This window comes from Prinia subflava, chromosome 2, assembly GCF_021018805.1.
Source record: "Prinia subflava isolate CZ2003 ecotype Zambia chromosome 2, Cam_Psub_1.2, whole genome shotgun sequence".
Taxonomy (NCBI): domain Eukaryota; kingdom Metazoa; phylum Chordata; class Aves; order Passeriformes; family Cisticolidae; genus Prinia; species Prinia subflava.
In genome coordinates this window covers 24837174-24857189 of record NC_086248.1, presented here as the reverse complement: position 1 = coordinate 24857189, position 20016 = coordinate 24837174, and the positions used below count along the sequence as shown (strand labels likewise).

The following is a 20016-nucleotide window of genomic DNA, read 5'->3' as shown; positions in this document are numbered from 1 at the left end:
CTTTATAAAAGGTGTTTGCAGATTTTTCAGTGATTCCTATTCTTTTCCCTTCTGACCACACAGCTAAATGTATGATTTTTTTAAAGTTTGGAGATGAACCTAAAAATGGCCTACATTCACTGAACCTTAACTTAAGAGACTTGATCCTTTATTCCTTATCTAACCAAAGCTGGCAGTAAAGTCATCATTAGCATAGAAGTAAGAAGGACTACTGTCTCATAGAGGCTATGCTTTAATTAGAAATGGCAAGCTGATGAGGATGTTTTTATTATTCCCTTTCTTTCTCTTTAAGAAACATTCTGTGGATTACTCTGCTCCCATAGAACCATAGAGTTTAAGAAAAGACACTTAAATTTGATCTCTTATCTCTAAGGAAGGTGGTTCTTACTGTTCCATTTGTGTAAAATTATGGTATACTATTAGGCCAGGATATAAACCCCAACCTGCTGATCTGAACCTCTGAATTCCTGGCTCAGACATAACAGTTACTGATCTGTCCTTGAATGGGAATATGCCTGACCTGACACTGCCAATTAGAATGCTGCATTGTCATAACGTTAAAAATCAGATTTTTCTTTTTGAATGATAATAAAGATTATTGCTTAGAAACATGGGGCACTTTTTTACCTTTTTTTTTGTCCTCAAAAATTTGTCAGTATCTATAACTGATAGGGAAGCTAATTTACAGTTTTGAAATAAGTTAAGACAGGAAACTAGATCCAAACACAAATAATCCGGTGGTTTTGAATCCTTTTCTTTTTGTCATAAAGGAAAAACAAAAAAGGGAAAAAAATACATGGTAGGTTTTTTCTCCTCTTGTGAGAGTGGTCTGTAATCATAATTGCCTTAAAGTCAGTGGCAGTCCTTCCTTTTTTCATCCTACACTTAGATCAAGATGCAAAAATTTTCCATGGCGAGCTTCAGGATTTTCTTTTAGTACCTTCTTTGCTATGCAAATTTTCTACACTTACAATATTTACAGATTGATTAGTTAAAGGGCCTTTAAATTCAATGTTATAGTCAGAACAAGTCTGACTGTCCCCAGTAATATGCACTCTAGATATTCAATCCCTCCCTAACTGTACATGTACATTTCAACAGGATGTCACTATCCTGGTGGCCGTCTGCAGGCATTGACTTGCTATCGACCCTTGAAACATACAACTTGATTTCCTTTTGCTTAAATACATGCAGATATGTGTTAATTATCTCCCTCTCTTTTTTATTTACTTATTTATTTGTTTATTCTGAAATGTTGAGGCTATTTGTCATAGCCTACTACATTCCAAATTCAAACTTGGCTCTAAGTGATACCAATTGTGTTAATTACTGATGTGAAACTGAAAAAGAAAGTTTTGCACTACATTTTGATTTGTTCCTCTTTGGAAATAATGTTATGAATCATGTCTTTGAGTATAAGACCTGTTTCTGTGGATAGGAATAAAAGATATGAAAAAGAGATATGAATAAATGAACCTCAACCGTAATTGGTTCACAAGTGAAGTTGGGCTGCATTTCCAGTTAAAGCAGCTCCGGGAAAACAAAAGATTTGAAGAGATGTTACCGGATACCAGTAGGAAAAGGCCTTAAAAAGACATCTTTTAGCTGTCTCAGTGCTGCTCAGACCATCCCTCTCCTTTTCTTAAACCATTGTTTTCAGTTTCTTCCTGCAGTAGTAGGAGGAAGCAGACTAGGTAACACCACTTTCCATAGTCCTCAGAAAGAAAACAATCTTTCTGTTGTGTCAAAATCTTAAGGTCATGAAAGAACCTGCTTCTTGCTTTGCCCTCCTAAGTGGGTTGGTACAGCCCTGTGTACAGTATCTCTTAACCCCAAAAAATGCTTGGCTTGTGCTCTTGTCCTGAGAATCAGAGGAAAAAGTTCTCTTCCTATATATTTGCAAGCCACTTATTCTTCATCTTCTTGTGAAGATGTTCCTCATTTTTGAGTCTGCAGTAATTTTATTGGTACATTTTGATTTGTCTCTTGCCAATATTGAACATGTCTTTTTGAGTCAGAGGGATGCAGGGGAGCTCCCAGACTTTTGCAGGCTTATCTTTAACATGATTTAAAAAGCATGCTTATTAGAATAGTTAAGAGGTAAAACATGTTGTTACCATTATTATTACAGCTTTCTTTAAATGTCTGAAATGTCTTCAGTGCTGATGCCTAGCAAGTGAAGGAAGATACAGACAATGTATCTTCAGACATTGTACGGACAGCCCTCCCAAGCTGTCCCACCCACTGTTGACCTACTGGATAGGTCTGGGCTGTCGGCACGCTGGGTAATGCTGACACTTTTTGTGTTTTGGCTACAGATGGCCTTTAAACCAACTGAGTTGTAGCAACTCTTCTTCAGTAAGTGCAGAGTACTTACTTATCCAATCTCCGATTCTCAGAGAAGACATTGACAGACAATACAAGTTTTCATTTCCTGAGGAACTGGCTTTCTAGGAATTACACGTGTTTCCTTTATTGGTCTTAATCATACCTGCTAAATGTTGGGGGAGGAATAAATATTATACCTGTACTTATAAAGACTATTGAATTTCTACCTCATTATTTTTGGTCCTTTCTTTATTTAGGAACTTTGTGCTGCCTTTGAGGCCAAAGAAGAGACATACAAGTGTCTAATGCAGAAAGGCCAGCAGATGCTTGCAAGATGCCCAGAGTCTGCTGAAACAAACGTTGAGCAGGACATAAATAACTTAAAAGAAAAATGGGAATCCGTGCAAACAAAACTCAGTGAAAGAAAAGTATGTGTTTTTCCATAAAATAGAAGTGTAAATCATGCATTTAAGTGTGTTAATGATCAGTGCTTTTATGAATGCATACTTGCCTGTTTTTTTACACTTAAAATCAGTTGTAGAGGCTGGTGTAATTCAGTAATACTTTTAGAAAGTACTGGGGAAAACAGGATTCAAGAAGTTAATTATCCAGAATTGGGGAGGAGTATGGTGAGACTGGCACAAGTCTCTTCCCTAGAAATATAATAACTGATACTGTTAATGCTCATTTGGTAGGGTTAGGGGTTTTCTGGGTTTTATTGCAGTAATCGTAGACAGGAGAGACTGAATGATCCTTCAAGTTTATCTCCTCCTCAGTACAGAATTGCTGGGTTAATTTTCCTAGGTTTTAGCCATTTTTTCTTAAAATTCCCGAACGCTTGGCCTTTTGCCATTGACTTCAAATGACCACCTTCTGTTCTAACAGACCAATAGCATGATTTCACTGATATGCAACAGACATTTTCTTGTTATTAATTTCATGTGGCTTTCATTCCTTCACAAAATACAGTCCACTTGTACTAACTGAATCAAACAAAAGTAATACCCATGATTGCAAACAGAGAAACTGTACAGTCCTGATAAGTATAAAGCACAAATGTTTAACTAACAACTTAGCTGTGTTTTAAAATTATAATGCTGATGTCGAAGTTAATAATAAAGTAAAAATGGCAAACTAATACCCAACATGAGCGCTCGGTGAGGTCAGCAGTGTAAATGTTTGAAAATCTCTGACTGCTGTCTCATGATCAACAAAATTCTGTATCCAAAATTAGTTTCTGTTCAGGCAACCAAAATGACAATTGGGCTTTATTAAAATGAAGTGCTCTAGGAAAACTTATTCGTCATTAAGTGCAAGAGAATAAATTTGATGATCTACTTGAGGCTCTTCCAAGTGCACTACCACCTTAGATTTCTGAAATTCTACCGGTTTTGCATTGAACTTGATAAATCCAAATATCCCATTTGGATTAAGTAGAAGGAAATGTGTTCAAATGTCGAAAAATTTATCTTGATACTAGGTGCTGTATTTTCTATCTGTTATGCATAATTTTGCTGTAACTCCTGAATTCATCTCCTTGAATATGAATAGGCTGTCGCTTTAAAAATTTGAGTTGGAAAAGTGTTTTGAGATGGTAAACTAAAATGGTTTACACCAAATTGCTGAACTAAAATGGTTTCCTTGGCTGAAACCCCTGCACAATATCAGCCGCTAATGAAGTATGACCTGTCTTTACAGACCAAACTGGAAGAAGCCCTCAATTTAGCAATGGAGTTCCACAACTCACTTCAAGATTTCATCAACTGGCTTACTCAGGCTGAGCAGACTCTAACTGCAGCTTCTCGGCCAAGTCTTATCTTGGACACTGTCTTATTTCAAATTGATGAACACAAGGTATGTAAAGAAACAGATGTGTAATGTTTTTCTCCCACTCCGTGGAGATACCATAACAATGTCCAAATGAACCCTATAATGCTGGTACTCAGAGAAACATTTCATTTGTTTTAAAATTGTATTTTATACTCTCTCACTACATCATTCTTTATCAGACTGGACTTTTTTAGTGTTTACCCAACACAGTATTCAGTGATTTTTTACCCTTTTTTTCCAAGGTTTTTGCCACAGAAGTGAACTCTCATCGAGATCAGATCATAGAGCTGGACAAAACTGGAACCCATTTGAAATATTTCAGCCAAAAACAGGACGTTGTCCTTATTAAGAATCTGCTGATTAGTGTACAGAGTCGATGGGAAAAAGTAGTCCAACGCTTAGTTGAAAGGGGAAGAGCTTTGGATGATGCAAGGAAAAGAGCCAAACAGGTAATGGGACAACAGCTGTTATACAGCTCTTTGAACTTAGTTGTAATTGCATGCAGATTGTTGAAGAATATGATGCTTTAAAGCACTTACAAAGCAAGCCTGGGTTTAGTGTAACAGACAGTGTTGAGTTAGTGGAGCGATTTCTGTGATTCAATCCCAGAGCACTTCATTTGGGAGGTGAAAGCATCATTTTCAACCCAAGCAGTGACTTCTGTCTGCAATACAGAATAGTCTGAAAAAAGAAAGTTACAGTATAGATTCCAGATGTGTATTAGTGCCATCTGTCTTCAAAAAGAAGTTTTGTAATCAACCCTGTATATTTTAAAGGGTGTGATGAACCCTTTTCACTAATCTCTGGGAGTATTCCTTGATATTTTCTTCTTGGGTCTATGTTCTGTGTCCTGATTATACTCAACACTTACCACTCAATCTCTTCTGTTAGTTTCTAGAACAATATCTTCTGTAGAGTAAGATATCTCCATTTATTTCCCTATAAACTAGGAGAGGTTGGTTTTTTGGGGGAGAGGCTGTTCACATAGTTTTCTTTAATTGGGAGCATTTGTGGTTTTTTCCTTAGGTACATTTTTCCCTCACCAAGGAACATAAATGATAAGATGCAAAATGTGTGAGAGGAATGTAACCTGTTTAAATATCAATAAGAAGTTCTAGCTCCTTTCTATTCAAGGGAACATGATCATTCAAGATTTGGTGATGTTCACAGCTAAACCACATTCCAGTGTTCACCACTACCACCACTCAGTTCAAGAAGTTCTCTGGGCAATGCATTAGCCCATAAGCCAATCACATGTTTCTTATTTTCCAGCAGTTTCTCTTGTGCATTCACACACACAGTAGTTCTGCTGTGAGATGGATTTCATCTCAGTATGCATTTACAAAGCTGAATACAGTGTTATTAAGATGACAACTGTGTGTGTGGAGTGTGGAAGGAGTACTGAAGGCTACTGGTGTCAAGGCCTAATCAACAGCCCTGAACAACAGTGTTTTAGATGCCTTGAAAAGTTTCTGAACTAGTTGCTTGTGCTGCCATGTGTAGGCAGCCCAGGCAAGAAGAATTTTCAAGAGAGAGAGAAATGAACAGCTTAGAAAAATCAAAACCCAAATAGATGACACTTTGTGAAAGCTGGTTGGATCTTTACTTTTTCCCTGCTTCCTTCCCTGAAGTGCTCTTTTCTTTGAAACAGGAAGGAAGTTCAAAAATCTGTTCCTTGCTTGTCAAGATAGCATTTGATATAACGAGAGCCTTTATGAGGGTTACAGGGAACATCTTGGGCAGTCACCCAGATGGAAGTTTTCCCCAGTGATTTGCTGCCATGGTCCTGTATAAGCAATAACTAAGCTGTTGTACCCTTCTTTCTGTATTTACTATCCGTTACTTAAACTGTAGGAATCCAAATGACCAACACATCGACAGGTGTTACCAATGTGTCTCTGACAGATACATATGATGTGTGCACATCAGGTACATTAAAGGCTGTTAACTCACTTGGGGAAAGGAGAATAAATATAGTGGGCACAGGGCTAGACCAGTTCTGTTTAAGGGACCAGGGAGAAAAAACACATCAAATTTTGTCAAAGTTTGCCAATCTTGGTTGAGGTTTAATGCTTTTGGACTGTTTTGTGAACTGGTGAATTTTAAAGTCAATGCAAATCTGACTTTCCTTTAGTTCCATGAAGCTTGGCATAAACTTATGGAATGGCTGGAAGAGTCAGAAAAATCTCTGGACTCAGATCTTGAAATTGCAAACGACCCTGACAAAATAAAGATGCAGCTTGCACAGCATAAGGTGAGTCATGACGCACAAAATACCCAGGGAAATGTAAGTAAGTCTTTCAGCCTTGTACTGTTCCATCAGCAAAGAAAGTAGATTTGTGACCTCACTGCAATGGGGTGTTTATTCACATCAAATTAAATGATGATGTTTTAAGAGGGTGTGAGTGAAAAGAACTTTTCACAGTACCTGATATGTGGGGGAATGGTTAAAAATGAAGAGGAAAGAATAATACAGTACCATGGAAACTAAAAAGCAGATTGATACCATTTCAGAATAGGGACCTCTGAAGAGCTTTCTTTAAGTTCTTAAACTAAAAATTTACTCTCCGCTTACTTGGGTTGAGATTTTTCTTTGAATACTGCAGGACAACGTCAAAAGTGAAAAATTATCTTAATCAAGTATTTTGATTGGCAGTTGCCTTTTATGTCAAGTGGAAATGTAAATGAAATCCAGAAAACATTGTGACAGTATTAAAGCAAGTGCTGCTCCTATATTTCTCTTTATTGGATTCAAAATTCTGAAACTATCTTTTCAGAAATTCAGCATTGAATATGTAAAAATCTCTCTCATTCACTTGGCTTTTCAAACTTGTAATGATAATGTAAAGCCCTGTAATTCCATCAGACACAGAGCAAAAGCAAAGACAGAAGTAGTCTTTATTTCATTTTGACTTCTGTAAAACTCCTAGAATAATATATTATTGAGGATCAAGTGGATGAATGGTAGGCTCTTCAGAGATATGATTGTGTCTTAAGATTTCTCTTGGGGCAGTTTCATCAAACACTAGAACATTGAAAGATGATTCAGTTTTCTACATTTTGGCATTACTTTTTATGTCAGTTTTATTGTTCTCCATTTACTACTTTTTTTTTTCATATTTCACAATATCCTAAGGGGTTTGCATATCTATTTTTTTCTTTTCGCTGTAGCTTCTTGTGATTGCTTTTACCTCTGACAAATTTTTTAATGTATATTAATGACTTTAATAGTCTGCTTTATTTTTTTAATCATCTCTGAGGTTGCATGATGTTTTGTTTATCAACCAGGAAAACATTCTCCTTTAATATATTGAGAGCAGTTGGTCAAGCAAAAATACTTTTACCTGTGTCTGCTGTTAAAACTTTTAGATAAAACCTACATTAAGATTCTGTTATGCCAAGTCTGCAATTTCAGTTTGTTTTGGGATTGCTGCCGTTGCCAGAATTTGAAGTCAGTGATCTGAACTGGCAGGGGTAATCTTACTGTTACCATAGTCTGAGTCTTACTAATCTTCTAATCCTTTCACTCCCCTTTTTTCTTTACATATTCAAATTCCTCACCAGTATGGTCAACACTGTTACTTTGCTTTGAGGCTTTCAGGACTGTCTAACTCTATTCTCATCCCATCTTGAGAAATGTTAAACCTGATGATAAACTTGATATGTGCTATATACCTACAGTAGTACATCTTATGAGACCAAACTCCTCAAATGGACTGGCAGACTCATCACTTCTGTCACTGATAGCTTTTCTTCAGCTTCTTTCATGTAAAAAGCCTGCAGAGCATTACTGTTTGAGTTGCTTGAGTCTCATTAAGGAATGGGATGAAACTGGTACAGGCACATAAGGATTGAAAGCAGTGATCTGGAGAAAAAAGATGAATGTGTGTGAGAGGGAGTTTGGTGAACTTTGTGACTTTGAACTTCAAATGCCACCCTCTCAAGAAATGAACTCAATTGTTTTTTAATGAGTTGTCAAACCTCCCAACACTGCAATGTCCTTCCTTGTATTTTGAGTCTCTTCCTTCCACTCCCACATATACCCCATGTCTGTCTTTGTCTTTTCTGTCCAGCCTTGAAGGTTTCCTTGCTCCGTTTAGTTAAGGATTTTGCTATCCCGACTGAATGTGTGCTGTAAGAAATAATTTGGACCCGCTCTTTGCCAGTTGTTACTGCCAAAAAAAAGTCCCTGAAAAAGAAAAGCCAAGATAATGTTTTCTCTCTCACTCATATCTAGCATGTTGCCAGGGACTTTTGGGGGTTATTCATGGTCTGTTTATTGGATTTTTTTTCTCATTTTGAGGAGTCAGGGATGGAAAAACCTGCACTAGGTCACCCAATCCATTTCTGTGCTAATGTTGAATGTTCTTACAGTACATTAGTATGAACCTGGCTAGTTTTGTCTAATGTGCCCATCTTCCTTAGAAGGAATGTATCTAGCTGAACAAAATCTCAGTAGTTAACTTACCTATCTGTTCCTGGCAGCTTAAACCAAAATCTGCTGTCAGTTATACCTGAAGTCAAATGAAAGTAGATATGATTTAGTCTGAGGGAATAAACTTATTGCAGGCCTTTGCCATCTTTAAATCTGTTTTTCCTGTATGATCTTTCTGTGGCAGCAATTTAATTGTGTATCCTTGTCCAAACCTGGTAACACTGTTTGCATAGTGTAAAGTAGTTAACAAAACCCACCAAAAAACCCCATAGATATATTATTTGTATTGAAGGAACTGTTATAAAAACCTGGTTATTTTGAAAATTGTATTTATTTTTACTGTAGTCCTAGCTTGACAATTATGTTTTTTCTTAAAGTTTTTCTTCTTTTATTTGAGCAAAATGAAAGAATAGTAAGGAAATACTAAATTACAAAACAAATGTTGCTCTTTTGGTCACAAAAAAGAGAAAATATTTGATGCTGTATATAACGGTCTTCTAAAGCAAACTTGTGATTTTTTTTTTCAACTGATTCTCTGCTAGCAATTCATGCAGGTGTGAAATAAAACATTTTAAGCATTGCTGCAATTTAAAAGCTGCCTTGTTGGGCTAGTGCTGTCATTTGGCAGCGTTCCTTTATTTAATTGTTTACTCAGTCAGTTAATTCCTGTGTGATATCAGATGAACTGTGTTTCTTGTGCTCTTCTGTGCCTGTGAAAAGCTTCCAGAGGACCTGTGCAAAAGGAGCTGGCAGAGCTGGCAGGCAGACTTTGTCACTGTCATTGTCCAAAGTTCTGGGGCATAGAAACCTGCTCGTAATTTTTACTTCTAGCACAGATTGAGTTATTGGGATGTTACGTGACTGCTGCTTCTGCTTGGAGGTTTCCCAGCTTGTCCATGTTGAGCTAAACCAGAATAATCTTTGTAGCTCCTGGGGAGCTCTACAAGTGGCTTGAAATTATAGTTTGTAAGAATGTAGTGCGAAGAATGCTCAGTTAATGGCTCCCAAAGTAGCAGTGCTTTTACATCCTTCTGACTACTAAGCTGAAATTTGGGATATTGTAGGACAGGAATCATTGCCCCCATTGAAAGAGGGATTTTTCCAAAGCTGTTCAAGGAAGCATAGAGCTACATTTCCAGAGAAGGACAAAAGCCAGGGATATGCTAGTGTTAAGCCCCAGGTGCACTGTGGTACTAGCATAGAAATTTTGCAGTAAGTTTAAATTATTCTTGCAGCAACATTTACAGTTTATGTTGCAAATATTACATCAAAAACTAATTAACAATTGCCTGTAAGCAGTTAATGATATATGAATGCTTTCTTCTTCCATATATATAGGAATTCCAGAAATCTCTTGGTGCCAAACATTCTGTGTATGATACCACAAATAGGACTGGACGTTCCTTGAAAGAGAAAACCACCTTGGCTGATGACAATTTGAAACTCGATGACATGCTGAGTGAACTGAGAGATAAATGGGATACAATTTGTGGAAAGTCAGTGGAAAGGTAAGTGAAACGCAACTAATTACTCATCAAATAGGAAAAAGGCTTCTATTTTTGGGATTTGTTTGATAATTAGGAATGCCAAAGCAGTAAAATACTGCAAATGCATACTTTCCTAATGGTATGGTAGAAGAGCAGGGGAGGAAGTGGAAGGAAGAGCCCTTTAAAAAGGGAAGCTTGAAGTTCTTTGGAGGTACTGGTCAACAACCAGCTGAACCCGAGCCAGAGTGTGCCCAGGTGGCCAGGAAGGCCAGTGGCATCCTGGCCTGTACCAGCAGTAGTGTGACCACCAGGAGCAGGCAGGGATTGTCCCCCTGTACTCAGCACTGAGATGAGGCCACACCTCGAATCCTGTGTGCAGTTCTGGGCAACTCACTGCAAGAAAGACACTGAGGGGCTGGAACAAGTTCAGGAAAGGGCAACAGAGATGGTAAAGATCTGGAGCACAAGTCTGATGAGGAATGGCTTAGGGAGCTGGGTTTGTTCAGCCTGGAAAAAAGGAGGCTCAGGGGACACCTTATTGCCCTCTACAAATGTCTGAAAGGAGGCTGTGGCCAGGTAAGATTGATCTCTTCTCCCAGGCAACAAATGACAGCATGAGAGGAAACTGCTTCAAATTACACCAAATGAGGTGTAGGTCGGATTTTAGGAAAAATTTCTTCTCTGAAAGGGTTGTGAAGGATTGAAATAGACTTCCTAAGCAAGTAGTTGAGTCACTATTCCTGGAAGTGTTCAAAAGGAATGCGGATATAGCACCTGGGGACAAGATGTAGTGGTGAACGTAGTGGTGGTAGGATAGTGGTTGGACTCACTGATCTTACTGATCTTTTCCAACCTTAACATTTCCATGATTCTGTTATTTTATGCTGAAAATATTTTCCTGAAGTGTATAAATGATTATTTTGTCTGTGTGGTTGTTTGGCTTTTTTTCCTCTCTCAGACAAAACAAACTGGAGGAAGCCCTGCTATTTTCAGGCCAGTTTACTGATGCTCTGCAAGCTCTCATTGACTGGTTATACAAAATTGAACCCCAACTAGCAGAAGACCAACCAGTACATGGAGACATCGATTTAGTAATGAACCTGATTGACAACCACAAGGTAGTTCCAAAAATACTGGGGTTTAATTACTGGATTGCTCATAAGTGTAACATTTTAATAGTATCTTTAACTTTCAACTATTCTGTAATTTTTAAAAATATGAAATAGTTTTGTAACACAAATGTAGTCAACAATAGAAAATGCTATAAAACATACATGAAAGAGGACAACTCTTAGTGACTCATTAATACCAGTTAGCATTGAGATATTCTATTTTATTGTGCTACCCTGTGTATTTATTAATATCATGTCACAAATTACAAATATGCATTTGCAAATGAATGTCATGGGGCAAGAGATGGCAAAAATTATTTTACCAGAAAACTCTGGGGCAGACAGCTCTTTTTTAGTCCATCTGCTAACTAAATGTCCAGTGCACTTGTCATGACTACAGCAGCCTTTCAGACCTGTGGGGCTGCTGTATTGAGAAAAGGAATTACACTGCTAAAGTTATGCATAGATTTCAACTAGACCATGGCCCAGGGAGCTTGTGTTGGAAACCTGCAGTATTTTATTACTGAGGTGGTTTTGGATGTGGGAACAAGCAGGAGATGTTGGAGTCTGCCTCTGAATCCCAGTTTTGCAGTTCAGTATGTCAGCAGAAATGGCTGCTGAAGTTACTTGTATTGCAAAGGTGACACACAGGCAGAGCTCTGCAGCCTGGGAAGATGAGGAGGTGAAGGTGCCTCTGTTCATCCACCTGTGACTTTCAGTGTCTCATCTCCACTGAGGAGATTTTGGGCCTCAAAAAAAAAAGTGTTTGGAAACATGGGCTGTCTGTAAAAATTAGGCTGCACTATGCTTCAGTTGCTTCTGCAATACCACTGTCCATCACAAGTAAGTCTCAGTTGGTGACACAGCATCCTGTCACTGGCTTCTTTTAAGAGCTTCTTTCAAGTAATTGGAGCTTGTTCAATCCACTAACGTGAACATACTCCCACATAAATACACAAATAAGCAGCAAGATCTACAGCCTTACAGTTAGACCTCCTAGAGGGGGATATATTTCTGTTTGGATGATTTAAAACCCTGTCCTTGGTTGTTAGCTTTTTATCTGATCTTTTCCTGTCACAGCAATCTTATGCATTAATCCATGTCAGATCAATTGCTTTGATAATGAATGAAAGCCAGCAGTGGTAAGGAGACTAGATTTCCCATGCATTGCACCAGAATGGATTCTTGGGATCTGCCTGACATTTTCCTAGCATATTCCAGTTTTATTATGTTAGAAGAGAGTATTAATATCTTCCTATGGAATCTAATAACTAGGTGTTTTGCATCACTTCAGTGGAGTTACTCTTGACAGAAATAAATCTGTATTTTCGTTTCTTTTCATAACCAGTAGTTTTTTCTTGTTTTTAACATACGCATGTCTTAAGGAGCTAAACATTTCAAATATATTTGATGGTGTCTAGGTTTTCCAGAAGGAGCTGGGCAAAAGAACAAGCAGTGTCCAGGCTCTGAAGCGCTCTGCGAGGGAGCTGATAGAAGGCAGTCGTGATGACTCCTCCTGGGTCAAAGTGCAAATGCAGGAGCTAAGCACTCGCTGGGAGACAGTCTGTGCCCTGTCAGTGTCCAAGCAAACACGGCTGGAACAGGCCCTTCGGCAGGTAGAGGAATAATGGTGTTGCTACATGTACTGTGTGAGAAACAGTGAAAAATATCTTGCATTTGCCAAAATTTTAATTGCATTTTTGCTTGATGTCATTCACTCTTTGTTTCATTTGAAAATACTCATTTACTTGCAAACTCATTGCTTACCTTCTCTATCCTTTTACCACAGCACATAAATAGTGCCTCTTGGCATTTATTATTCCTGTTATTATTAGTCTCTGCAAAACAAATGTTTCGAAGACCTTACCATCTAAGGAAATCACTGAAGTTACAGTCAAATATGAAGGATGATAAAGAACTATGCCCCATTCAGAAGAAGCAGGAGGTTGCAATCATATTTATGCTTTTTGTGCCATATTGGAAAGAAGTAAATTTGTGTATTGAAAAATTCTTTACATTGGCACAATTACAATGCACAGTGAGGTATTTCAGAGAAAAAATAGAATTGTGCTGAGTGCAGCCATGACCTAGAACAGTCTATGTATGTCAGCATTATTTGGTTCCAATCCCAATAAATAGGTGTATCTGTGTTGTTTCCAAACCTGAGATAATATGGATGTTCAGCTCACTGAAGATACACTAGGTTGGACTGATGCTAGGATGGGGCTACTGCAGTAGCAATGTTTCCACTATGTACAATATTCCTGCTCTGCTTTGCTCAGCAGACACAGTCCTGAACTTACCTCAAACACTAATTGTGTTTGAATATGGCTGTACCCAAAGGTGAATCTTTCTTGTTTTCTCTGCACACAAAAGAGTCACTCTCCAACAGGCTGTCAATTCATTTGGCTTAACTGGTGCTTTAGGCTGTGCAGACAATAGTTCTCATCTCTCCAGCTGGTGTCTGAAAGCACCTCCCATGTAATTTGTCAGTGTAAAGGCATGACATTCTCAACTGAGCTGCAAATACACTATAAATCAGATGGCTAAAAGCATGAGCAGGCTTTTAGGCTTCCTATAATTTTTTTGAGAAGCATGAGCTGTTTTTAGTTATGAAACTATAGTGCTGTGTATCATTGACTTTTTAATGGAAAGATAATGTACTTTCTGGTACTGGTGGATGATTAATGATTCAAAATGTGGCCTCAGTCTTCCTGTGTAAGCTGCAGTGTGTCTGTCAGGTCACCTCACGAGTGACCATGACTTCTTGTATCTCAACAGGCAGAAGAATTCCACTCAGTTGTGCATGTCCTCTTGGAGTGGCTGGCAGAGGCAGAGCAGACTCTTCGTTTCCACGGCATCCTTCCAGACGATGAGGAGGCCTTGCGAACACTGATAGAGCAGCACAGGGTAAGCAAGAAAATGAGGAGATCCTCTTCATTCTAAGTGTTCTGAGAGATGGTAAAACAGAGGAAAGGAGGCAGAGTCTGTCTCAGTTCTATGCAGCAACCAATGTTGGGGCAATGCTTTCTGTAGAGGAGCTAAAAATTTAATGTAGTTAAGAGTTTGATATCCAGACTGGTCTTGGGCTGTTTTTTGAACCATCTGGGTTTATTAAAGAAAAAATGGGCCTTTAGAAAGTTGCTATAAACGTTTAGAGACAGATGCAAGCCCCTCTATGGAGAATACCATGCTTGTAATTACCACACAGACTGCTACAGTAGCAAAAGTGTATCTGTCTCCTTAGCACCATTGACTTGAAGGGCACAGACTTGCAAGGTCATTTATAAATGTCAGCAGAATGATGGTATCGTCCATGAACCTTTTGTCATGATGAAACAGTGTGCTGTCATACTTAACATGCATTGGCTGCTGTAATATTGCAGTGGCACAGGTACTGGAGGTAGTAGATTATAGGCCATCAAACTAACTTTGCAGTAATGAAATGGGAAATTGGCCAAGTAAGGATCATAGCAGTCAGATTTTCACTCTACAAACAGGAGGCTACAAACATGCACAGCTCAGCCTACACAAAATAGTACCAAGGGTGTAGTGCCCACGGTGTTATAGAACAGATTATAAGTCCTGGATGTGTTCATCATTGCTCTCAAAAAAGTGAAAGCAAAATTTATGAAATGGAGATTAGAAAAGCATCTTGTTTAAATTGAGTTTGCTAATATTATTATGCAGAGGAGTACATGCAAGATAAGGCTATTAAATGGGTCTTAACTGAGGGATTTTCGATACACTTAAAATGCAATGTTTTGAAGAAAGTTTTCAGTTTTAATTTAGGACCTTGGAAACTGAGTGCTAGTCATAAGCTGGCAAATGTGTTTGTATCATGTATGTGTTTACATCAGCGTGTGCTGATGTAGCAACCTCCCAGTGTACTGAATAATGTTGGCAGCAGCAACCTAATGTCTCTGTTCAATTAAATGTCTTTTAGCTGCCTTTCCTCCACATGTGCTTCACCAACTCCCTTTTATTTGATTTTTTAATCTTCTGACTACAGAGAACTGAGTGAAATCTTAGGTCCACTGAAATAATTAGAAAATAGAATTTAAAATATTTTCCTCCACACTGTAGACGGATTAGCAAAATATTTCTCTACAAAGTTCAAAATTCGTGCTGCCAAACCTGAAGCGTAACTTGGAACCTCAAAGCAAAGTTCATCTCTGAGAAACTCTGTCCATCTGGGAAGGATAATAGCTAGCACAACAGTATTAGATGTGGCCAATCTGTACTTAAATTTTCTTAGTAGGCTTTAGAAGATGTTCTCCCACATTATCCTCTAAAAGGACAAACAATAGAAATAGAGAAATTGTCAAGCTAAGAAAGATTATGGCATTACAGTTTTACCACTCTCACAATCTTTCTCAAATAGGTCATCTCTTCTTTTAAGCTTATAACATTAGCTATCAAGAAGACAAAAAGAAAATAAGAAATAAGTAATATATATTAAATAACATGTATGCATTATAAAGCTGCATACTATAATAAAAATATGACTGAAATTATTACATAAATATGAAATGTATCATCCTTTTGTCACTGTGATTTTTGTAAAATAGTTCTATTGCATTTGTATTCAACTACGTGTAGAAGTTCTTTCTTCAGGACAATATTTTATCCAAGATGGTCCATTTTTGTGCCCATTTCTGATTTTTCTTTTCTTGCATACTGCACATGATTTAGTGACTTCTGCTGTCTCAGAGAGAAATCTGTCACTTGTCTGGCTCTCTAGGGACTGAGAGCTGTAGTGAGTCAATGCACTGCATTGCTCAGTGAAGAGCATCCCATTTCCTCATTTGTAAATCTGTCTGTGTCACTGGTTTGCCAGAGTTCAATACAATTAGGGAGAGTTTAATACACTGTGAGTTGTGTGTCATAGATTTAGTTCATGAAATACTCCAGTACAGCTTATCAGGGGAACACAATGGGGTTTTTCTCCCATTTCCACCTGTCTCTGGCTCTCATTATAATCCAATTCAACTATATAAAACTATATAAACTCCAAAATGATATTGAACTGAAATATGGTATTCATGCATGTGTTTTTGTGAGAGAAGGTTTGCTATTATGATTTGGGTCTTAAAGTCTGGCAATAATTAAAGCTTAAATTAAAATCAATTAGCAACAAATGCATTTAAATATACATATACAAATAATATACAAAGCATACATATTCTAGACTCCTAGAACAAGGTAGAAGAGAAATGTCTTTCATATTTTATTTCATATTAACTTCATACATACTTTGTAAAGGCACAGAATAATGTCATGATGAGTTGTTGAAGAACCTGGTTTTACAACATTTTGGTGATTTTGAATTGGCTAGGATCTAACTTGGTCACCTCTAATTTCATCTTTAATCCAAAATAAATAGATATATGACCAGAGAGAGGAAGAGTTAAGCTTTCAGAGACATGGTTCCATTTTGTAGCCTAATTAAAGATGTTAAAGTATAAAAAAAAAATCCACTGAACATAGAGAGATACTAGCAGTTCCAGTTAAGGATGCTCAGGAAGACTTGCATAACATTTAGGCAGAAAAATAAAACCATTATAGTAATGATTAACCAAAAATAAAAGGGAAAGGGGAAAAGAAAAAAAAAATAAATAAAGGCAAGCTATAGAAAGGATGGGAAAAGTCCTCCTTTCAGCTGCTTTTTCTTATTGTTGTTTCTCCCCCACATTTCTGGTCTGCTATCATAGGAATACCAAAAACTATGAGCTTGGATGCCTAAAGCTGTAAACATCCTTTTGCTTTTACGAGATTTTTCCCACATGCTGTCTCTCTCCCCCTCAGCTGCTGAGTTGCCACATTTGTGTTAGTTTAGTATAACTGCTCCTGAACTCTGTCATCTTGTCTGAGCATGCAATTATAGTTGGACATTTCCAGCCTCTGGTAGGAGCTTGATAGTTTATGATAAAGAATTACTGTAACTGACAAACCAAGTCATTGAAATGTTGCCAATAGTGGTTCTAACCATCATCTAGCTGCTTTACAGCACTTCTAAATGCTGAGATTTTCCTTTTTAAATTTTTTTTATTAAGGGCGTGCATCTTTCAAGGATTTAGAGTGTGGTGGGCTTTTGAGGAGCAGCAATTTGGGATAAGGCTTTATACCTTTTTTTAGTACTTTATGTGGAATAGGCTTTTTAAACAGTTTGAGCTTTTCTCATACAAGTGAAACCTGCCTCTTGCAAACTGAATCTGCTTGAGCAGTCAAGAGGCTCACAGCCTCCCAGATTATGCACTCAGATTTCTCTTGCAAATTTTGTCAACATCTAATTAAAATTATTACCTCTGTTTTAGGAATTTATGAAGAAACTGGAAGAGAAAAAGGCAGAACTGAATAAAGCAACAGGTATGGGAGAAGCTATTCTGGCTATCTGCCACCCAGACTCCATCACCACCATTAAGCACTGGATAACAATCATCAGAGCCAGGTTTGAAGAGGTCAGTATGTGTTGAACCATCTTCATTGCAGCAGTCCATCTTCAATTAGAACATAGCTGACAGCTAACATGGTAGTTACACTGTGAGGAAATGATCCAGCTGTTGAGAACTAAACATTTAAAATACCCATGGTGATGGATGTGAATACCGTGCTTCCCTAGGCTTTCTTTCAAAACTTACAGGGCTTTAAGAGCTAAAGCAGATGGTAAAGCTTCTTTGTTTGTATGTATTAAAGGAAATACTGTCTGACACTTCCCAAGTGAGGAAAACCAATAGTTTCTAGGGAAAATTGAAAAGTTACAAAGGAAAGAAAATACAGGACAAATGTGAAGGAGTTTCTGATTACGTTAGAGAGGATTTCAGTCCAACATGTTCTTAATCTAGAAGATAACTAAATTATTTAAGTGGCTATAGGTAGGTTGTACCCTCAGCTGTTAAAGTGATAATTTCTATTTCGTATTAAGGTTAAAGAAAAACAAAATACTGGTGATAGCAAAGTATGGCTTCAGGAGTGCCCAGGAGGAAAACTGATAGCAAATCCTGTGTGATTCAATAACTCACACATATAGTTAAAATTCTTAATATTGCCTGAATGTGCTAGTTACTGTGTTTAGCAGCACCTAATCCTGAGTATCTGTGGAAGAAATGAGATGGACTAGGAATTCTAGTTACCTAGCTACTGTTTGTGATCAGCCACTACCTTTAACACCTTTGATATTCAAACATCATTAGGCCTAAGAAGTAGCTCTGGGTTTACAGTTAGCAGAGCAATTTTAAATACATTGTGAAGAGTTTCAGATGTGCACATACTCATGTGTTGATTCCTTTGTCAAGGTCTTAGCATGGGCTAAACAACATCAACAGAGACTGGCAGGAGCTCTGGCTGGACTTATTGCTAACCAGGAGCTGCTGGAAGCCTTGCTGTCCTGGTTGCAGTGGGCAGAGACTACACTAACTGAAAAAGATAAAGAGGTTATCCCCCAGGAGATTGAGGAAGTTAAAGCACTTATAGCTGAACACCAGGTAAGGATTATTTAGTGACGTGTCACTCTCATGGGGCTCACATCTCAGCTAGGCTGTGTGATCGAGTGTGAATCTCCTTTGCTATTTTTTCTTATAATAATTGAATACAAGCAAGGATAATGTTAGGAATAAAAGGAAACCCACATGAAATGTATGATAGTGCTGCCATGTTAGATCTAGTGCTGCACTGCGACTTTAATGATTAAATATCAAAAATAGGTTTATGAAGTGCCAGAGGGAGCTGCTGGAGGAGTGAATGCTCATAAACTTACCCCAGTTCACACACCAGAGCTGTCTCACTCCTGTGAACTGCAGTCTGAACAGCAGGATCTTGGGGGCAAAATTCTGTTCAATATCACCTCACCGTATACAGTTAATAAGGGAGTTTGACAGATCGGTTTTTAGATTTAGCCCTCTCTTAACAGACTGGCCATACTGATCTTAAAAGCTCATACTGCTGATTTTTCTTATCTACAGAACATTTATCTATGTCTATATTGTGAGGCTGGCATTGTCTTGCTGTGCGCTCCTTTTGAACTTTGGTGTTTTGCTGTTGTGTGTTTTTCATTACTCTGGTCACTTTTGTGCATTGTTAATTGAGATCCCCTCTGTGTGATTGCAGACATTCATGGAAGAAATGACCAGAAAACAGCCTGATGTGGATAAAGTTACAAAGACCTATAAAAGGAAAGCACTTGAACCCTCTCCAGTACAATCTCATATTCCTGTCCTTGATAAGGGTAGAGCAGGAAGTAAGTAACAGTGTATTTTGGGGTGTGTCACACATACACATTGCTCTATCTATAAAGTTTACAGATTTCTAATAATCTAATAGGTTTGATTAATTTCTGGTGAAAGAGGGAAAAATTCTCTTGACTGACTTTTCTAATTATCTATAATTTTTTATAAATTGTGAGGAAATTTCAGAGCAGACATGTGTTTTTACATTTTGTCCTAATCTTCATGAATAGCTGTTTTTAAAGTGCGCAGCCTTTCCTGTGCCCTTAAACTTCTAAGAGCAAGTGCATGCTGAGTCTTTGCAAATCTTCCATTATCTGAAAGTGCAGACAACTTCACAGACAGAGAGGCAAAACTGTGCTCTTACTGTCTATAAAATTATATTAATCCAGTTAGAAGCGTATTCAGTGAAGTTGAATGGAAAGTGAATCATCAAGTGAGGAAATTGCTTTTTGTATTTTTAGATATACCCATTGTATTTTATACTTACCCATACATGGAACCTGCTTCTAAAATGAGGTTGTTTACTTTGCAACTCTGAGAGATTTACAAAGATTCAATTTGAACTGTGCAGCTTGCCTAGTGGAGCCCTCACTAGCTTC

General features: G+C 37.8%; 1 protein-coding gene across 4 annotated transcripts in view; it reads left to right on the top strand.

Annotated features, from left to right (window-relative positions):
- The window catches only part of DST (dystonin), a 293083-nt gene that overhangs the window by 258127 nt on the left and 14940 nt on the right, over positions 1-20016 (top strand). For all 4 annotated transcript variants that reach the window (XM_063389398.1, XM_063389397.1, XM_063389401.1 and 1 more), the window contains 11 exons: positions 2586-2756; positions 4027-4182; positions 4401-4607; positions 6293-6412; positions 9932-10101; positions 11039-11198; positions 12614-12808; positions 13974-14102; positions 17510-17653; positions 18488-18676; positions 19299-19428. In XM_063389398.1, the coding sequence (XP_063245468.1) occupies positions 2586-2756; positions 4027-4182; positions 4401-4607; positions 6293-6412; positions 9932-10101; positions 11039-11198; positions 12614-12808; positions 13974-14102; positions 17510-17653; positions 18488-18676; positions 19299-19428 (1771 nt within the window). The remainder of the gene's footprint in view (positions 1-2585; positions 2757-4026; positions 4183-4400; positions 4608-6292; positions 6413-9931; positions 10102-11038; positions 11199-12613; positions 12809-13973; positions 14103-17509; positions 17654-18487; positions 18677-19298; positions 19429-20016) is intronic.